Genomic DNA, 22,494 nt, shown 5'->3' on the forward strand with positions numbered 1-22,494 from the left:
TAAGTGAAGCTTACTTTGAATTGTGTAAATACGGTACTGCACATGAACGTTGTTCATTATTATGTTAATAGAAATTGCTGACAAGATTCTTCAAGCAAACATTATGCTCACTACAACTTCCCTCAAAAAGCCATTTCAGAGAGTTAGAGTTGAAAGGAAGAAATACTGTACTTAAAAATGAAGGTCACACAAGAAGCTGTTTTACCGTTTCACAATAGGCATGTTAATTTGGTAAGTTCTATAACACTTCAATAAATACTTTTTCATGTACACACAGTACCAGTCAAAAGTTTGGACACACCTACTCATTCAAGGATTTTTCTTTATTTTGGCTATTTTCTACATTGTAGAATAATAGTGAAGATATAAAAACTATGAAATAACACATATGGAATCATGTAGTAAACAAAAAAGTGTTAAACAAATCAAAATATATTTTACATTTGAGATTCTTCAAAGTAGCCACCCTTTGCCTTGATGACAGATTTGCACACTCTTGACATTCTCTCTACCAGCTTCATGTGGTAGTATCCTATAATGCATTTCAATTAACAGGTGTGTCTTGTTAAAAGTTCATTTGTGGAATTTCTTTCCTTCTTAATGCTTTTGAGCCAATCAGTTGTGTTGTCACAAGGTATACAGAAGATATCCCTATTTGGTAAAATACTGAGTTCATATTATGTCAAGAACAACTGAAATAGGCAAAGAGAAACGACAATCCATCATTATTTTAAGACATGAAGGTCAGTCAATTCAGAAAATGTCAAGAACTTTGAACGTTTCTTCAAGTGCAGTCACAAAAACCATCAAGCGCTATGATTAAAATGTCTCTCACGAGGACGGCCACAGGAAGGGAAGACCCAGAGTTACCTCTGCTGCAGAGGATAAGAGTTACCAGCCTTAGAAATTGCAGCCCAAATAAATGTTTCAGTTCAAGAAACAGACACATCTCAACATCAACTGTTCAGAGAAGACTGCGTAAATCAGGCCAAATTGCTGCAAAGAAACCACTACTAAAGGACACCAATAAGAAGAAGACACTTGCTTGGGCCAAGAAACACGAGCAATGGACATCAGACCGGTGGAAATCTGTCCTTTGGTCTGATGAGTCCAAATTTGAGATTTTTGGTTCCAACCACTGTGTCTTTGTGAGATGCAGAGTAGGCTTTTCTGGTGACACTGTGAGTGATTTCTTTAGAGTTCAAGGCACATTTAACCAGCATGGCTACCACAGCATTCTGCAGCGATACGCTGTCCCATCTGGTTTGCGCTTAGTGGGACTATAATTTGTTTTCAACAGGACAATGACCCAGCACAACTCCAGGCTGTGTAAGACCTATTTGAACAAGAAGGAGAGTGATGAGATGCTGCATCAGATGACCTGGCCTCCACACCCGACCTCAACCCAAATGAGATGGTTTGGGATGGTTGGACAGCAGAGGGAAGGAAAAGCAGCCAACAAGTGCTCAGCATATGTGGAAACTCTTTCAAGGCTGTTGGAAAAGCATTCCAGGTGAAGCTGGTTGAGAGAATGCCAAGAGTGTGAAAACCTGTCATCAAGGCAAAGGGTGGCTACTTTGAAGAATCTTAAATATAAAATATATTTTGATTTGTTTAACCCTTTTTTGGTTACTACATGATTCCATATGTGTTATTTCATAGTTTTGATGTCTTCACCATTATTCTACAATGTAGAAAATAAAGAAAAACACTCCAAACTTTTGACTAGTACTGTATATTTGACACAACTTAGTTGCATTCTTTATGTAAGGCAATGTATCATTGGTGTAAGTTAAACAGCTACTCCCAGAAATGACCATTGACTACAAAAATGAATATCCCTGTATATACGTACATCAAAACAATGGCTAGGAATAGGTTATATTGCTCATGGATTCTTTATTTGGTATAAACCAACAATATGCACATTTATAGATGATATTGATTGTGAATAAGGCCCTTGGAAACACAGCCAATAAAACGAATTTACATTCAACCTCATTAAATATGATTAAATTGCATTTGTTTCATTGTTGTTTTGGATGAGGCCTAAACATGACCAGTTTAGAAGTAGTGCAGCGTATACGGACTCCATGTGCAATATGCAATAGTGAATAAAACAGTGGGTGTGTTATCGTTAGATGAGAAGCATGGCAGTTTTGCAGGTTTAGCTAACGAACACAACTGACACAGTGCGCTAAAGAACAGTATAATACATGGTCACTGGAGCCACCAAACCATGAACTCATCTCTGTTCCTGTGTTGCAACGATATCTGTCTCTCACCATAACCCTGGTACTAACGGACATTATGTGTCCTCGCATGTCAGCTCCCAGCATAGGAAGCTAGGATATTAACCTGTATTGATTTCAATCAGAACAGTTGAATTGGGCTGCTGGTGTGGTAGGTTTAGTGGCACATGCTAAATACATGAGCAGTACTAGATTTCTGTCGACAGGTCGCATTTCACAGATTCCTAGATACGCGACAAAAGCTTCTTTCTCATATTCCAAGCCTTGTGGCCTCCTAACATGCGTTCAGTATCTTACACCATTATCTCCGGCTAGTCTGATGTCTGAGTAGTAGTCAGGGCAGTCACCCCTTCCTCCAGCAATACACCTCGCAGTATCCCACAACATGGTTGTCAGTGTTACTCTGGCAGTTTGAGTGTTTCGGAAACAGAGGGGCCACTGCGGGGAGGCCCCCGAGCGGAACCCTGGAGAGGGAAAGACCAGGAGGCACCCCCCTTGAGCTCAGTCTGCAGTTTGATAGTGGCAGAGGGGGACGTGAGGGTGGTGGTGAAGGGGGGTGTGGTTGGCAGTAGGGAGGGGCTCTAGATGTTGGTCTCCCTCTGCATGGCGTCCTCATCTTTGGGGTCTACCATGTCCTCCAAGGCCTGGGCGTCCCCGTCTGTCTCCTTTTGGTCCTGGTCCCGGTCGGGGTCCTCGGTTTCAGTCCGTTTGTACATCTCCTCCTGCTTGCGCTCCTTGGCCAGGAGTCTGTAGTTGATGAAGTTGCCGATGAACAGCCAAATGCTGGCCATGATCACCACAGCACCACAGCAAAAATACATGTACTTGTAGTTTTTGGTGATGTCCACCAGTTTACCTGTAAATAAGAGCATAGAAAGGGTAAATGTGATGAAGGCCTGTCATATCGCTATTTTCTGCATTTCCAAATATGCCTTTATCAGTTTCTTCATGTCTACTGATCTTTAATGAGGAACATTATCTCAAATAAATGAAGCATTTTGTCAAGGACCAATAATCACAGAATTAACTTTCCATTTGTTGTTATTGTAATTAGACAAATAAGCACATATTATAAGAATGCCAAAATGCAATATTGCTAAATCAGCAAACTCTATAACCAAGATCAAACCAAGTGAATGACTACTAAGCAATAGCACTCCTTAAAACTATAATTGAGTGACTTTAATTTATTCCTTTGGCATATCAACTGCTTAAAAAGTAAGCAATGTCTCACAACTGAATTAAGTAGTAATGAGTTGAGAGATCAGTGACATACCTGCCAGAGGTGGACCAATGAGGACAGGGCAGCACTCCACAATGGTGGTGAGCCCCACGGCACTGGAGAACCTCTGAGCCCCCACCAGGTCCATCAGGGTCTCAAACAGCACCGAGCTGACCATGCCGAAGGCAAAGCCAAAGAATACGGCATACACCACCAGGCCTGTGTAACTCTCCACCAGGGGGCAGAGGATGTGGCACACCCCGTTGTAGAGCACGGCGAAGCTGAAGAAGTACTGGATCCTGGGCCGGATCCACTTGGAGTTGGCCAGGAGCCCCATGGAGGGCCGAGCAAACATGTCCACAAAGGCCAGGATGGAGAGCAGGAAGGCGGCCGAGTACTCGTCCACGCCTATGTCCTTGGCGTAGGCCGTCAGGAAGACTATTGGTGAGAAAAAGCCCAAGAACATGATGACGTTGCCCGACAGGTAGATGAGGAAACCGCGGTGCTTGAAAAGCGACAGGTCAATGAACTTGTTGACAGTCCCCAAACAAGTGGTCGTCTCCTTCTTCTTGGTGGCAGTTTTGGCAACGACCAACTCCTCATCCTTCTTGATCTTGCCCAGCGGTGGCCCCAGGGGCCTCATCAGGGAGCCAGCCACACAGCAATTGAGCAGTATGCCCCCCAGGATGAGGAAGCTGCCCCTCCAGCCGAAGGAGTTGAACAGGTACTGGTTGAAAGGGGCTAGGCTGCTCAGGAACACTGGGCTACCGGCCATGGCTATTCCGTTAGCGATGGGACGCTTCTTATAGAAGTACTTGCCAATCATAGTCAGTGCTGGCTGAAGGTTAAAGGCTAGGCCCAGGCCTTTGTGAGGAGAGAGGATAATATGATTTAGAGTTTAAAAAAATAACATACATTTCTAACAAGACAATTATCTGATAAGATAATTCAGGCATATATGACAGTGAGCATAAAGTACACATTCGGAATAATATACATTTTCTTCAAGTAGCCAGACAGTGGTCATTAAATGATTTGACAAATCAAGCTTGACTGTACTCTTGTAATGTATCTATAGTCTTTTACTATGATCTTTGTGAAACACAGAATGGAAAACTCAGAATCAGTTGTAAGCCTATTTTCAACCGGCCACTTAAGGAGTTTGACACTATAATCAAATGAACTCTGAATGAGGTGAAATGGATTTCATCGGAATTACCTCCTATAAGACCGATGCAAACATAAAGCTCCACCACGCTGTTGCAGAAGGAAGCAGATATCAACCCGATAGAAGACAGTACTCCCCCCATGATCATGACAGGTCTGCAGCCATATGTGTTTACCAGTACACTGCTTATGGGACCTGGAAGAGAAAAAAATGAGATACTAAAAACATGGTCTTTCATCCAACCCATACATTTAGCCTGCAATAGACTCGGGTAATCATGTAGTGATTACTTAACGGTTTAAGCTTGTTAGCGTTGAAAGACAGCGTGAAACTTCCCAGTTCTGGAAATAGAGGTACTGTAACAAGACCTTGTTGATACTGGTAAACAATGTACAACATCGTGTTGTGTGTTCTGCATGTATTCTTAAGGGGGCGAGGGCTGCATTGAGAGATCAGTAACAAACAGGCATGGGTATAACACAGGATTATCTTAGTAGTCAAACAAACAAATGGCCTTATTGCCAATAAGTACAGAGCACGTTGACAAAACATCTGTTATTTTCGAGCTTAGCTACATATGTATCAGAGATCCCATCACGACAAGCAATACATGTACTGTTGGACCAGCAAGACCAATGACACAGAGTGCATGTGAGGTCTTGGACATAACTCAGGACCTAGACAATTAACCAATGGGTGCCTGTCAGCCTTGGACAGGTTGCACTGAGAGCTGAGGGCCAAACAGAGAGTGTTAGTCAAACGGAATGAGTCAGAATCGATCAAGCCCGTCAAGCCTCATCGACACGCTGAGCGAAGACATTGAACTGAGCTCTGGTTGGACACGCAATGGGTCTCTCTGTCTCATAAGCTATCAAGGCACAGCTGCCATGCTAATGCAAAACAGAGACCCAACGTGGCAACCAGTTATCTTATGAAGTGGATAATAGACACTGACTGTATGAATACACACTGTATGGGCATAGATATGTTTTATATGTGACAGCAAGAGAATGCTGGTTAACGTAAATGGACTCTGTTGAATTGGAGCATCCCCAGATATATTTGCTGAAAGTGCACTGCAATGCAATGTTTTCATATCTGAAAAGAGGGGGAATCATGAACTATGATACACACACACACCTTGAAGTGAGCTGAAGACCTTGGCTCCATGGCCCATTTGTCCCTCAGCTCAGTTTCTCTGTAATTCACAATTTTCCATGAGTAACAGTAAGCACTTGATATTGGTAGTAAACGCACAGATGAGTTGAGTGGGGCCGACCAGCATCGTACTACTATGCCACACTGCACTTTCCATTTCCTTGTTACCTTCAATAAGGGCTTGCCTCACAACTTCTTCTTAGAGGCATACAACACAAGACAACGGGCAGGAAGTGAATCTTAGCAGATTTTGGTTTTAGTGGGTCAACCCCTGTTATTGAACCCTCTCTATGGTCATTGATAGTACATCAATCTGAAAGGTCCAAACAATTCCTTTTAAATTGTGTCCTTGTCAAATTTCTAAAAGTTGTTGTTGAGGGAAACTTTGTCCTTTGTATTTCTAAAGTCCTGTTATGTTTGAACCTCTGGTCTCCATTACCTGATAGGGTGAGGCATGACTCTGCTTCTATGGCATGTCACAATGTCCCCTTTCATGACAGACTTTAAACAAAAGGAAGAGTAAATTGAATAGGAAACGATAAGAGTAATGAAAGATTTTCCCCTTTTTTGAATAATGCCCCCATTTGCAAGCAGAAGATGTGCCGTATCTGTGTCGGACTCGGGGAGTGGTGCTATTTAAAAACAGGTTGGGGAAGAAGTCGCCTGACTTCATTTGCTCTGCGTGAATCTTTTTCCGACCTTGAGGAGAGGAGCCCTCCTCATTTGCATACAGAGCACTTATCAGTATTCTCCTGAGTCTGGTGGTGAAACCTGGATAGGCCAAGTGGAGGGAGCCCTTGAGGTTTCATATTAGCTCATTTTAAAAAGGAATTCATAAGTGAAGTTTAATTGCTGCAATAGCTGGACACACTTTCCAGGTTACCAAAAGCAAATTAGGAGTTTGTTTTGAAAGTAATTATAAGGACAAACAATTTGACTACTATTGACATTCAACATGGCATCTTTGAACATACTGTATCTCAGCCCCTACCAACATCCTTCGGCTCATTAATAAAACATTTTATTGAAGTATGATCAGATACCATAACTTAATGTTGCTTGTGTCTAGACTTGAGGCAAAATATGGGCTCAATCATGGAAACAAATACCTACAAGAGGATGGGTACACCCATCATTTACCCTTCCAGCTGTGATTTATTTCACAGGACATAAAAGCTAGACAGCAGAAAGATGGAAGTTTGTGTAACACATTTGTATACCACTCCCTGATTTGTGAGGTTGGAAAAGAAAAGGTTGATAAACCGTCAAGATAGCTGACTATGCAGGAAACTGATGTTTGCAATCCATCATACTATTAATGTCTCTCTCATTATGGAATAAAGCGCTGATATATGAAGCTTAGAGTTGTTTTCCAGAGCAGTCATACAAGGACGCAAACATGAATTCTATCAGTGGTTGATCGACTAATAACACAGCTTAGCTAGCCATATTTCTTCTGGACAGTTTAGTTAGCATTGAGGCTAATGTGCCTGGCCGTGAGAGAGCTCTGCTGTGTGTCAACAGAGGAAGGTACTGTATTTAGCCATGCTGCCTAGCCTAGTCAAGGTCAACTCTCCCTCTCTCTGTGTGGATTAGTGACATTGATCCAACACTGACACACACACACAGCCTCCATATTAGCACGTCACTGCAGAGCGACACTCAGCCAGGCTAGAAGGGAGGGACGGGAGAACATGACATCTGCAGTAGGCATATAGATGATGCAATAGTGTGCAATATTTCACAATATTTCCCTTTGGGCTCTTTTCTGTACCCATCATCATCATTACTAATCATTAATCTCAGTGTCTGTGTTACACCCTGTGTTATAGAGACAAACATCCAGGAAGATATGAAATAGTTGCCTTCACTTCCAGTTCTTGCGCATTTGTTGTCGTATCTAATTATATGTGTGTGAGGCCGTTCATCATAAAAAATAGGTTGGCTGCTGTTTGAAATCAGCAAGAGCCACACATTGGCATATCCTGATGTTTGAGGATATGGCAAGCATTTCCAGTTGGTTTGCTCTGTGATTCGGTCCAATCAGCATCATAAGTGGCACTGCTATCTTATCAGTTAGGGAGTCTGTCTGCCTGATGACTGCCCTGGAGAATTCAGTATGTGTCTGACCTCTGAACTCGTGGTGGAGGTGGCAGTTGCGTCAACAGCACAGACAGCAGGCGATGTGAAAACAACAGGTACGTTGTAAAATAGCCACAAGTCTCCTTCCTCTACCAAGAGGACAAACACCCTCAATTAAGCAGCTCTCTGGTTAGGGTAAATATTTGGTGATGCGTGATTGTTTTTCCGCCATGTTATTCCAGAGAGCAGCATATGTCCATTGCTTGTAGAAATAAAGAATGCATTAAACACTGAATGGACAATTGCTTTATCAGCCTACAGCTGGTACAAACACATAGGACAAGAGAGCAGGTGTTTAATGAATAGCTGATGAAGCTCTGTTCTCCCCTTTGCTCAGAGATCAATATGAATGAATTACACTAAACATTTTAATGAGGGACAAGTGCCTTGTACAGGCTTGTCACATATAGAGGATGGTATTGGGTGTCCTTGGCTCTCTATGGCCAACTGGCCATCACTGTCACCATCATCACAACAACGGTCTAGGATACAACAAACCCTGTTGACAGCAACAATTAGAAATGACTGGATAGGATGGCATCCGCTAACAGATGGCCAGCGTGGCATTGCCAAGCAAGGTGCCTACTGGCTAACCTAGTGAGGGGTAAAGTCATGCTGAGAAGGAGAACGTGATGCATTATTACTAAAATACGCTTATGACTAGTCACAGAAACCGTGTGTTCTTCTTGAATGTCAATTTAAATATGGTCATAGGTTCTCATAGGAGACACACAATCAGATCAGAACAGGTACCTTGCCCCATACTTTGGGGCCTGAGTTTTCCCTGGACAGGTCACATGTCGACATATACAGAAACCCAAATCTTCTTAACAAATTAGACAGACGACTTCCTCAAGAGACTACCTGGACACCAACTTCTTGTCTTGGTCTTACCTCCTGCGTACATGACGGCCAGCATGATGGAGGAGATCCATGCTATCTGGCTGTAGGAGCAATCGAAGATCTTCTGGATGTCCTTGAAGTAGACGGTGATGGCCTTGGGGAAGGCGTAGGAGAAGCCGATAGAGATGAAGGATCCCAGCACCACGGCCCAGCCCCAGCCCCCGTCCGGAGGGGTCACTGCTGGGGGGCCTGCGGCAGGGGGTGGCATCTCTGGCCCGGCTGGCTCTCAGCGCTCACTGTTTACTGGAGGGGGAAAGACGAAGAGGAAAGAGGGGTCAGTACAGGGGAGACATGAAGAGGAAAGAGAGGGTCGGTACAGGGGAAATATGAAGAGGAAAGAGAGGGTCGGTACAGGGGAAATATGAAGAGGAAAGAGAGGGTCGGTACAGGGGAAATATGAAGAGGAAAGAGAGGGTCGGTACAGGGGAGACATGAAGAGGAAAGAGAGGGTCGGTACAGGGGAAATATGAAGAGGAAGAGAGGGTCGGTACAGGGGAAATATGAAGAGGAAAGAGAGGGTCGGTACAGGGGAAATATGAAGTGGAAAGAGAGGGTCGGTACAGGGGAAATATGAAGAGGAAAGAGAGGGTCGGTACAGGGGAAATATGAAGAGAAAAGAGAGGGTCGGTACAGGGGAGACATGAAGAGGAAAGAGAGGGTCGGTACAGGGGAAATATGAAGAGGAAGAGAGGGTCGGTACAGGGGAAATATGAAGAGGAAAGAGAGGGTCGGTACAGGGGAAATATGAAGAGGAAAGAGAGGGTCGGTACAGGGGAAATATGAAGAGGAAGAGAGGGTCGGTACAGGGGAAATATGAAGAGGAAAGAGAGGGTCGGTACAGGGGAGATATGAAGAGGAAAGAGAGGGTCGGTACAGGGGAGACATGAAGAGGAAAGAGAGGGTCGGTACAGGGGAGACATGAAGAGGAAAGAGAGGGTCGGTACAGGGGAGACATGAAGAGGAAGAGAGGGTCGGTACAGGGGAGACATGAAGAGGAAGAGAGGGTCGTACAGGGGAGACATGAAGAGTAAAGAGAGGGTCGGTACAGGGGAGACATGAAGAGGAAGAGAGGGTCGGTACAGGGGAAATATGAAGAGGAAAGAGAGGGTCGGTACAGGGGAAATATGAAGAGGAAAGAGAGGGTCGGTACAGGGGAAATATGAAGAGGAAAGAGGGGTCAGTACAGGGGAAATATGAAGAGGAAAGAGAGGGTCGGTACAGGGGAAATATGAAGAGGAAAGAGAGGGTCGGTACAGGGGAAATATGAAGAGGAAAGAGAGGGTCGGTACAGGGGAAATATGAAGAGGAAAGAGAGGGTCGGTACAGGGGAAATATGAAGAGGAAAGAGAGGGTCGGTACAGGGGAAATATGAAGAGGAAGAGAAACCGTTGAAAAGCTCTCTTGGTTGGGGAACTGAACAATAATGATGATAATGAAGTCTCCATTCCTTCTAAGATGAATTTCTGTACTGTAAACTTAGGCTTGAAAAACAAATAAAAGTGTAAGTTATAAAAAATGTGTAACAAAAAAAGGTCTCATATGTGGACTACTTGTGGTCTATTCTCTCCCACATAAGGTGGACCACTTATGTGGACCATTACGCACTATATTCAGGTTAAATGTTGTTTGGAGACAATTGTAGCTAACACCAATACCACATTGACAATGGCATGTTTTAAGTGTATGCCCTATTGTTTCCCACCGGTTGAGGCCATGTCCCTTTTGTCATTTAAACTCTTGACTGTTGGGTCATAAGACCAGATCTCAGCTCCAGAATGCACGTGGGCGCACACACACTAACAGAGTTAATCACCCTTGTCACAAGGTTGAGTTTCTACCTGAAACCAGACCAGCCCTTGCCCCACCCACTTTTCACCTTGAGGGTATCCCCCTGGTGTGACAGGGGAGAGGTGTACGGGCAGCAGTGACCAAGATCACTTGTCTTTATTGACAAAGCAAACATGTCTCTGATCGTATATAAACACATACACCACACATACACACTTTCTAAATTGTTCAAGAGATATCATGGGTAAGAGGCAGCTGCTTAGTTCCAGGCACACAATCTACAACACCTGATGAGTGATATTGATATGTGCCTTCGTGATCCAATGAGCTTAATCAACAACAACAAAAATATTGCATCAATTATATAATTCTGATTTCACATACGTTGACATGACACAACTAACCACTGGCTTATGAAGGCATTTCAACATCACAAGTAAAAGCTTATTCAAATGGGATTATCGTAGTTTAGCAAAACATGCACAGCCATACTCTAGAGACGATAAAGCTTAACAGGGGTATGGCATGGCTTTGATTAGGTGGGTTAGAAGATTGAAGGGAGACACATAGGTCTAAAGGCGACCCATAGCACACTAACTCTATTCAAAAAATAAGAATTTCTTCTTAACTGACTTGCCTAATTAAATGAAGGTAAAAAAATAAAAAATAAAAATTAACGGTAAAGTGTTGAGGAAAGTGGTTGAAGTTCCAACCAAACCAGAAGGGCACAAAAACACTCAAACTAGAACCTCCCATTTCAATCTCAAGAGTGGCTGTAAAACAGGCTCCATGACAACAACAGGGTGCACTGAAGTCAGTGGCATCAATAAATTATATCGTCTCTGTCTCTCATCAAGACGTGGCCAGATCAGATTGCACTGCTGTGGAGCCTCATTCATATTCAGCCCTGTCTCAGGTGTCAATGGCAGGCAATTAGCTAAACTAGTCGCCATGTGCTGTGATTGGTTGACCTCTCAGAAGGAAAAAGGAAAACGTGAATGAAGACAGTTACTCAAATCAAATCAAACTTTATTTGTCACATGTGCCGAATACAACAAGTGTAGACTTTCCTGTGAAATGCTTACTTACAAGCCCTTAACCAACAGTGCAGTTCAAGAAGAAGAAAATATTGACCAAGTGGACTAAAATAAAAAGTAATAATACAAAGTAACACAATAAGAATAACAATAACGAGACTATATACTGGGGGCCCTGGTACCGGGTCAGTGTGAGGGGGTACAGGCTTGTTGAGGTAATCTGTGCATGCAGGTGGGGGCGAAGTGACGATGCATAGAAAACAAACAAACAGCGAGTAGCAGCAATGTCAATGTAAATTGTCCGGTGGCGGTTTTTATGAATTCTTCAGCAGTCTTATGGCTTGGGGATAGAAGCTGTTGAGGATCCTTTTGGTCCTAGACTTGGCGCTCTGGTACCACTTGCCGTGCGGTAGCAGAGAAAACAGTCTATAACTTGGGAAACTAGAGTCTCTGACAATTTTATAGCTTTCCTCTGACACCGCTTATTATATTGGTCCTGGATGGCAGGAAGCTTGGCCCCAGTGATGCACTACCCTGTGTGGCGCCTTACGGTCAGATGCCGAGCAGTTGCCATACCAGGCGGTGACGCAACCGGCCAGGATCCTCTCGATAGTGCAGTTGTAGAACCTTTTGAGGATCTGGGGACCCACGCCAAATCTTTTCAGTCTCCTGAGGGGGAAAAAAGGGTTTGTCGTGAAGACTGCCTTGGTATGTTTGGACCACGATAGTCCGTTGGTAATGTGGACACCAAGGAACTTAAAACTCTCGACCCGCGCCACTACAGCCCCAACAATGTTAATGGGGGCCTGTTCGGCCCGCCTTTTCCTGTACTCCACGATCAGCTCCTTTGTCTTGCTCACATTGAGGGCGAGGTTGTTTTCCTGGCACCACACTGACAGTTGTATGACCTCCTCCCTATAGGCCGTCACATCGTTGTCGGTGATTAGGCCTACCAATGTTGTGTCGTCAGCAAACTTAATGATGGTGTTGTAGTCGTGTTTGGCCACGCAGTCGTGAGTGAACAGGGAATACAGGAAGGGACTGAGTACACACCCCTGAGGGGCCCCAGTGTTAAGGATCAGCGTGGCAGACATGTTGTTCCCTACTCTTACCACCTGGGGGTGGCCCGTCAGGAAGTCCAGGAATCAGTTGCAGAGGGAGGTGTTTAGACCCAGAGTCTTTAGCTTAGTGATGAGCTTTGTGGTTACTATGGTGTTGAACACTGAGCTGTAGTCAATGAACAGAATTCTCACATAGGTGTTCCTTTTGTCCAGGTGAGAAAGGGTAGTGTGGAGTGTGATTGAGATTGTGTCATCTGTGGATCTGTTGGGGCGGTATGCAAATTGGAGTGGGGTCTTGGGTGTCCGGGAGGATGCTGTTGATGTGAGCCGTGACCAGCCTTTCAAAGCACTTCATGTCTACCAACGTGAGTGCCAGGTGGCAGTAATCATTTAGGCAGGTTACCTTCGCTTCCTTGGGCACAGGGACTATGGTGGTCTGCTTGAAACATGTAGGTATTACAGACTCGGTCAGGGAAAGGTTGAAAATGTCAGTGAAGACACTTGACAGTTGGTCCGTGCATGCTCAACGTCACTATAAAGACATTCAAAAGTCTATTTTAGTTTAATGCTAAAACTGATAGTAGTTGAAATTTGAGATTTTATCAGCTGGTTTATAACTACTACATGACTTCTGACACACACACACACACACAACATTGTTTAGGTAAGGAATACCTCCAGCCTAGCTTTTCTAAATAAAGGTATTGTTTCATCACAACTATGTAAACACAGTTCTTATTTAACAGACACCATGAGTATTTGTGACCTGTATTATGAGGGCTTAACGGAGGGTGAAGTGGTCCTGAAAATGTATTCTTACAGGCATTCTGGGCATATACCCGTCACTCTGTTCAGGTGCTTGACTTACATTTTTTACAATTCTAACTTAAGCTAAAAATGTTGCTAATCACTAAAATATACTGTATAATCCTCTGTGCATATTCCCACGTGTTGCTCTTTTAATTAAACTCAAGAGATTGTCTATTTTCAAAACATCCATATGGTAATAAAGTTTAATCTGATTATTGTCTGGGGTTGATAGTGGGGTTGATTGATTAAACGTGACGACAATGCATAACATGGTCTCAGGACTCATAAGCTGCTTAGGTTTATAAATCTGAATAGTATACTGAAAATACCAAAACACACAGTGTAAGCGATGATAAGTCACACAAAAATGTGCGGTCACGCACAAAAAAAACTTTCTGTGAGTAAACAAAACAAGTTTGTTTAGGCTATTTGACATACATGAGCCTACTGTTTTTCAAGAGAAGTTTATTCATTCTTTGTGCTCCACAGTAGTTTCACAGTGTGTCCTCTGTAATGTGTCTTTCCTCTGTTTGGTGTCTCAGAATAGCAGCTGACACAGAGGGATGGGCAGATGCTTTCACAGCCAGAGACAACCAACCACAGTCCCACCCAACCAGAGGGATGTGTCCCGTCTAAGCCAATCACAAGACACCTCAGATGCCTGTCCTTGCCCGTTGTTGAACTGAGCAAACAGTGTGCCTACCTGTGCTCAAAACACTCCTGTTATCTTAAACTTCAGGGAAGGTTAAATGGACAATGGAGCCTTAGAATTAGAATGCAGAGGCAGGCAGCCAACAACTACAACAGCATTCCTCTAATTGAATTATCTCAATGACAAGCTGATCAAAGCATGTAACACAATAGTGTGTGTGTGTGAGTGTATCTGTCTGTGTTCTGTTTCAGGTGAGCTACGTTGAGTAACCATGGAGCCTGACACAGAGAAGACGTGTAACTGAGTTAACGGACACAATGCACCACCTGCAGCAACACGACTGACTGCCCATGAGCCACATGACGAGCAGGATTGGTGGCTTTGTGTCTCTTGGTACACCCAACAGGATTATGTAGGATAGAGTGTGCAGAGTGAAAACAAAAATGGATAGGTAACCTACTCAGAGCTATCTTGGCACCACGCTGACAGAACCATTTTAGTAAATATAGAGCCACTCTGAGGCTGGTTGCGGTTTTGAGCTGTGCAATTTACAGGATAATCACCCTTTTTTCCATTGACATTGTGTTATAATTTTGGTTTTATAAATAGCAGCTAGTCCATTTGCCACCGTCGTAGAGTTGAAGTAAAACAATGATTAAAAAAACACGGACATTTTTCTCATATCTAGTCACTGCCTAAATGTAAAAACTGGCAGTGTAGAAGTTTCTTGTTGGGCCCTTGCACAGAGGTATGAATGGCATTCAGGCATTGTGAGGTCACTAACGTCGCCATGCTGTACTCTGGTTTGTGTATCCACAGGCCTTCAGGCAGGTACAGGCCACTCCTGTGACAGTCTAGTCCTCAAGGAATCTTGTGTCACCTTGGATGAAACTGACAAGGAGATTTGAGCCAAGTGTTTTCATACACTACCTGAGTATGTGGTCTGAATAGCCTGTGGGAGAGGAAGACATGAGGAAGAGATGGAGAGCAAATAGATTGATAGAGAGGGAGAAGATGAGTGCTTGTAAAGGGGACTTTCCAGGAGAACAAAATGGAGAGCAGTTATTGATCACATCAATTCAGGGAGAACATCTCCAGAGCAGAAGTCAAAAGAAATGTCTACTCCGCCTTCTCTAAATGTCGCTGGTTCGAATACCTGAGCTGACAAAGGTGTAAAACCTGTCAAAGTGACCTTGAGCAAGGCACTTAACCCTAATTTGTTCCAGGGGTGTCGTACTACTATGGCTGACCCTGTTAAAGCAACACATTTCACTGTATGTGACAATTAAACATATTCCCCCCCCTCCCTTTTTATTTTATCTCACAGCACCAATGTTCTCTAAACAACAGCCAGAGAGTCTTGTACAAAGTCACGACAAAAGACAGTAACTTTGCCAGCTGCTTTCCACCAGACACTGGGTGAATGAATTCATACAAAGCTCATAAGGTCATCAATAAAATATCAGTGTGCCCTCGGTTCAGATTATGATTTTTCAACGCCGATACCGATTATTGGAGGACCAAAAAGGCCGATACCGATTAATCGGACGATTTTTTAACAATTTATTTGTAATTATGACAATTACAACAATACTGAATGAACACTTATTTTAACTTAATATAATACATCAATAAAAATCTATTTAGCCTCTAATAAATAATGAAACATGTTCAATTTGGTTTAAATAATGCAAAAACAAAGTTTTGGAGAAGAAAGTAAAAGTGCAATATGTGTCACGAACGTTGGTTGAATTAATGGACCAAGGCGCAGCGTGCATAGAGTTCCACATGTTTATTTGATGAAACACACAGAAAACAATAAAGCGCAAAAACGAAACGTGAAGCCAATGTAGTGCTCGCAGGCAACTATACATAGACAAGATCCCACAAAAACCCAGTGGGAAAAGGCTGCCTAAATATGATCTCCTATCAGAGACAACGATAGACAGCTGCCTCTGATTGGGAACCATACCAGGCCAACATATAAATGAAAGAACTAAACTACCCACCCTAGTCACACCCTGACCTAACCAAAATAGAGAATAAAAAGGATATCTAAGGTTCAGGCGTGACAATACGTGCCATGTAAAAAAGCTAACTTTTAAGTTCCGTGCTCAGAACATGAGAACATATGAAAGCTGGTGGTTCCTTTTAACATGAGACTTCAATATTCCAAGGTAAGAGGTTTTAGGTTTGTAGTTAATATAGTATTTATAGGACTATTTCTCTCTATACCAATTGTATTTCATATACCTTTGACTATTGGATGTTCTTACAGGCACTTCAGTATTGCCAGTGTAACAGTATAGCTTCCGTCCCTCTCCTCGCCCCTACCTGGGCTTGAACCAGGAACACATTGACAACAGCCAACCTCGAAGCATCATTACCCATCGCTCCACAAAATCCGCGGCCCTTGCAGAGCAAGGGGAACAACTACTCCAAGTCTCAGAGCGAGTGACGTTTAAAATGCTGTTAGCACGCACCCCGCTAACTAGCTAGTCATTTCACATCGGTTACACCAGCCTAATCTCGGGAGTTGATACGCTTGAAGTCATAAACAGCTCCATTTAAAAATGTATATATTTTACCTTTATTTAACTAGGCAAGTCAGTTAAGAACAAATTCTTATTTTCAATTATGGCCCAGTGGGTTAACTACCTGTTCAGGGGCAGAACGACAGATTTGTACCTTGTCAGCTCAGGGGTTTGAACTTGCAACCTCCCGGTTACTAGTCTAACGCTCTAACCACTAGGCTACACCGCCGCCACAATGCTTGAAGCACAGCGAAGAGCTGCTGGCAAAGCGCACTAAAGTGCTGTTTGAATGAATGCTTACGAGCCTGCTGCTACCTACCACCACTCAGTCAGACCACTCTATCAAATATCAAATCATAGACTTAATGATAACATAATAACACAGTGAAATACGAGCCTTTCGTCATTAATATGGTCGGATCCGGAAACTATCATTTCGAAAACGTTTATTATTTCAGTGAAACACGGAACCGTTCCGTATTTTATCTAATGGGTGGCATCCCTAAGTCTAAATATTGCTGTTATATTGTACAACCTTAAATGTTATGTCATAATTACGTAAAATTCTGGCAAATTGAGCCAGGAGGCCCAAACTGTTGCATATACCCTGCCTCTGCGTGCAATGAACGCAAGAGAAGTGACACAATTTCACCTGGTTAATATTGCCTGCTAACCTGGATTTCTTTTAGCTAAATATGCAGGTTTATAATATATACTTCTGTGTATTGATTTTAAGAAATGCATTGGCGTTTATGGTTAGGTACAGTCGTGTAACGACTGTGCTTTTTTCGCAAATGCGCTTTTGTTAAATCATCCCCCGTTTGGCGAAGTTGGCTGTCTTTGTTATGAAGAAATAGTCTTCACACAGTTCGCAACGAGCCAGGCGGCCCAAACTGCTGCATATACCCTGACTATGTTGCAAGAGAAGTGACACAATCTCCCTAGTTAAACGAAATTCATGTTAGCAGGCAATATTAACTAAATATGCAGGTTTAAAAATATATACTTCTGTGTATTGATTTTAAGAAAGGCATTGATGTTTATGGTTAGGTACACGATGGAGCAACGACAGTCCTTTTTCGCAAATGCGCATCGCATCGATTATATGCAACGCAGGACACACTAGATAAACTAGTAATATCATCAACCATGTGTAGTTAACTAGTGATTATAATTGATTGATTGTTTTTTTATAAGATAAGTTTAATGCTAGCTAGCAACTTACCTTGGCTTCTTACTGCATTCGCGTAACAGGCAGGCTCCTCGTTGAGTGCAATGAGAGGCAGGTGGTTAGAGAGTTGGACTTGTTAACTAAGGTTGCAAGATAGAATCCCCGAGCTGACAAGGTAAAAATCTGTCGTTCTGCCCCTGAACAAGGCAGTTAACCCACCGTTCCTAGGCCGTCAATGAAAATAAGAATGTGTTTCAATGATATAATGAAAGCAAACTGAAAGCAAACAAATTAACTCTCATTCTCTCAATACATTCATTCTAGGACTTGGCATGTCAAAAGTGTAAGCCAGGGTTGAAGGGGCTTGAAGCCTTTTCGATAGCAGGCACCTGACCTCGACGTCACCTTAAAGTAAGGCATGTACTGTAGCTAAAGTGTATTCTTACAACTAGTTCATTATTAACCACAACTGCCAACTCTCACGTCACACAAAGTGATTCAACGTTGACATAAACATTCATCAAGATGGAAAGTAATCTACCAGAAACACTGATCCAGTATACAGTTGCCTCTTTGAAGACCTGTATAGTAAAGACGCAACAGGAACTACAACCTCAATGATTTCTCAATAGAAGAAAGACTACTGAGAGACAAATGGGGACATTGACAGCCAGAGTAGACACACCCTGCCCAGCAGTCAGGGATCTTTCCATGAAAATAATCAATAGGTGTCCGATACCTTATTATTGTAGTTTCTGCTTTCTAACTTCTAGGGCAACACACACAGAAAGTAGTCTTACATGAACAACTGGTAATGGCAAAGCACACAATAAGTCTATCTACCACATTTAGGGCTATAAGGAGACATTTTGAGCAACAATATACCTGTTAATATAATGGCATTACAAGAGTAAATACCAAGTTACTACACAGGTATGAGAACAACTTGGTGTAAAGTGTTACCGGATACCTTTTACTACAGGTTCTCTTAACCCATTACCAAGCTGATTTTGTTCAAATGCATGGGTGGTGACTCATCTACCATCTACCAGTTAACCACACCCACTTAGACTACTTATTAGACATGTCTTCAGCTGCTAAGTAAGTACCTTTAATTACCATGGAAGGCCTTGAGCGGTGTTTGTGCATAGTCAGCAGGTGCGATTGATTTAGCTCACCCAGCACGCCAGGTAGGTGGTGTAACTTTTGGAACCGTTCCATTGGTCTTTAAGTGCCAGCCCTGCCCTCCTGGCGCACAGAGCGAGCTAAATCAAGTGGTGATTTCTGTCTAGGCAGAGTGTCATGGCCCCTGGAGCAACATCCAGTGCTGCCAGTGCCAAGAACCAACCTGTTAATCCATGCCAATATTTGCTGCAGCGTCAACGCCTAAGTAATGGTATGGGAAAACATGACATATTACACCACACATTTTAAGAGTAAAGTTTTAGTAGTTTGATAACGGTGTGTAGAGGATTCTTCTAAATTCTTCTACAACAAACATTTTTTAATTAGCTTACATTGATTTGAGGGACATTTAATCCAAGTATTTGTTTGAGAGGGGGTCAAAGGGGACCACTGAGTAAGTGTTAGGCTACGTAAACACCAAACAGGACATTTATAACTGGAGAAAAAGCCTAAACAAACTGGGCTCTGACTGAACATGAACTGTCTCTTACAACTTCTTTTAATAAGCTACGGCTGTAGAGGACTGCTCAACTACTCACAGGGATTAGAGTCTGAGCTCCACTTCCCTCCCTGTTTTCTACGACAGCACCATGGGACTGGAGCACTGGACACAGCACCTAAGCCACATTGTTGATCAAGGGTTCTTGTGCCAGGCTAGGGACTTACTGAAGGTATGCAACCTAATACATACCTGACTCCAGTACCTGACTCCAGTTGACATATTACATACAAATACATCAAATGCATTTGTATGCCTAATATTCTGTGGTGTAGGATACTGGAAAGGGTTTCATATTGAATATTGCAAGCACTTTTTAAACATCATGTATACTAGGGCTGGAAATTGCCAGAGAGCTCATGAAATATTATCACGATATTTACGGTAAGCTGCTTATACGATATGTATTGTGATTCTCATAATTCTATATGTATTGCAATTCGATACGATTTGATGTTTCAAATTTTCAAACATATGGGAACATATTGCTCACTAAATCTGCTGCAGAGACAAGAGAGCATGAGAACATTTGTTTAGATTAGTCATGGAAATAAAAGTGCTGGAAACATGTTGTTTCAATATTTAAAAAGAAGATAGAGAACAAGCTTAAGGATGAACAATACCAGAGTTCTGGCGCAGGTACAGCTGACTAGTGCTAGCTAACGCTGATTAGAAAATCATTATTACATCTATATATTTGTCCAAAACAATATTGCGAAATGCAACTCCATGGATTTTTCTCCCATCACTATTGTGTGCGGAACAATAATCATAACTACTGCTTTGTAAATACTATGTCAACACCACAAACTTGTTTGGGAATTATTGTAACACATAAGGGCTAAAACCTCAGCAACTCAGCAGCCCTAAGGGTTGATTTTCTACCCACATGCTCAGGGAGAACACTGCTTTTTGTTGACATGAAAACAGTGAACCTCATTAGTGCAGAGGACAATGAATGTGGCTTGAGGGCTATGACAACAGTCCAGTATTTAGGATTGAGTCAGAAGTCATATTACCCTAATCACACCAGTGAATGACGGCCTACGGGCTGCTGACGATGGCTGGCTGGTCACTGCTTGTTTTAGTCAAGATTACAAACCCTTTCCCCAGTGAGTTGGCTGTCTATAAAACTGATTTATCACCAGAGGGGTTGGGAAGTCAGATGGAGATGGATGGTGAGGCTACGAGGCTGATGACAAAAGGGCTGTGGAGATGAGTCAGCTAAGCATGAAAATAACCATCCATGTATTATTTAGCTACATAGACTAGCGCACTAGCATGCACCATTTCTATTGGGATTTGAATGGTTCCTAGCCATCTGTCAGGTCAACTATGAAGTGGTGGCTCAACAAAGTGGAGAGGCCCATATGTGGGTTACAGTACACCAATGCTACAAAGGATTATCATGTCTGCAATGTCTACATACTACCCTGCCTTTAGTAACCCAAAGAAAGTAGTCCAGTACCAGAGGCAGAACCAGCCTACGCCAGTACCAGAACTTCTCCAATAGGCCTACCATAGAGCAAAGTATGACCTGGGGAGGAACGTGAAAACACCTCAAGTGCATTATTCATTCATAATCAATATGTGCACATAGCCAGATCTATGGCCCATTGTTCTTTGTCTACATTTCTTTCAACAATGCAAGTCATAAATTTCCCAATTTCCCATAACATCTCGCATTACCCAAGAACCAGGCAGACTTCGCAGGTCATTTTGTAAAAAAACAGGTTTATCTCATGCTAAATATCCCCCTTTCCCTTCCCTATATCAAATCAAGGTGGAAACATGGCAGGCCAAATGTGACTGACCGGTGTTATATTTAAAGCCCACCAGATGACCGGGGGAGTGAAACATCCTCTGCTTGGCCCAAACCTGCTTAAGGAAAAACCTTCAGATCAGATCCTTAGATAATAATAGACTAGTAGGATTTAGTAACTGTGTCATCTCTCAGTGGGAAAATGGCTACTTCACATTAGGTATCGAGACGCACGTGATGAGAAGAGAGATGTGCAATAGACCTACTGATTGATCAGTGATGACTCAAACGAGGATGCACTACGCGCGTGTAGATCCTAATCCGTGTGGTCAGATACTCTGTGTGCGTGTGCTGCTGATACAAACCGGATGGAACCAGCCAAATATGCATACCATAATTTACACTGGGCCTACATAAAAAAAAAGTACTCATAATTCTCTAGACTAATATAGTCTATAAGCATCATTCGCACAATCTTGGGAGTATTCTAAGTGTAACGAAGAACATGTCTGTCGGTGCCACATTGGGTTAACTCCGTGATTACGCACAATATATGTGAATTTCAAACTGAAACATAATATAATTCCAAATCCAGCCGATTGTTTGTTTTATAAAGCATTACGCCTACGTGTTGTAGGCTATTCTTGCCCCGATGACCAAGCAGCTCTCTCAATGCCGACGAAGCAAAGCGTTTCGTTGTAGGACAACAAAAAAACGCACGGGCAGTTTCGTAAGTGTTATTCCATAACTTTCAGGAAACGCATATTACCTTTTGCGAATATAGGCGCGGTCTATCTCCAAATGTGGTATGTGGTCCTTGGTCGCTGACCTTGTCAGTGTTGCGGGAAGATGGGGCTGTAATTCTATTTGAATTCCCTTACTAGGAAGCTGAATGTGACGTACAGCGTTGAAAGAAGGCGGCCCATCCTGCTGCTACTGTTGCTATTCTTGACCACGGGTAGCCTAGCGCTGGAGACAAGAGACCAGACAGAGCATCAAGTAAGGAGAGGGGGGCGTTCGACAATTTGTTTGAGGGAGTTTCTCATTCTTTTGTTATTGAAACCTTATGTGGTTTCGCTTCCACTGGAGAACGATTCCGCGTGTTGTGCCCCCATTCAACACTTCAAAACAAGCTCGAAGTAGGTCATCC

General features: G+C 42.9%; 1 protein-coding gene across 1 annotated transcript; it reads right to left on the reverse strand.

Moving 5' to 3' along the window:
- Positions 1-1,650: 1,650 nt before the first annotated feature.
- Positions 1,651-22,349, reverse strand: LOC109896381 (monocarboxylate transporter 2-like). The gene is made up of 5 exons (XM_020490629.2): positions 22,114-22,349; positions 8,837-9,088; positions 4,694-4,837; positions 3,529-4,338; positions 1,651-3,108 (listed from the first exon to the last, which is right to left on the reverse strand). Exons 2-5 carry the CDS (start codon positions 9,051-9,053, stop codon positions 2,834-2,836), a joined length of 1,446 nt encoding a protein of 481 aa, XP_020346218.1. The 5' UTR covers positions 9,054-9,088; positions 22,114-22,349; the 3' UTR covers positions 1,651-2,833.
- Positions 22,350-22,494: the final 145 nt, after the last annotated feature.

The sequence above is a fragment of the Oncorhynchus kisutch genome, linkage group LG9 (genome assembly GCF_002021735.2).
Source record: "Oncorhynchus kisutch isolate 150728-3 linkage group LG9, Okis_V2, whole genome shotgun sequence".
In the NCBI taxonomy this organism is placed as follows: domain Eukaryota; kingdom Metazoa; phylum Chordata; class Actinopteri; order Salmoniformes; family Salmonidae; genus Oncorhynchus; species Oncorhynchus kisutch.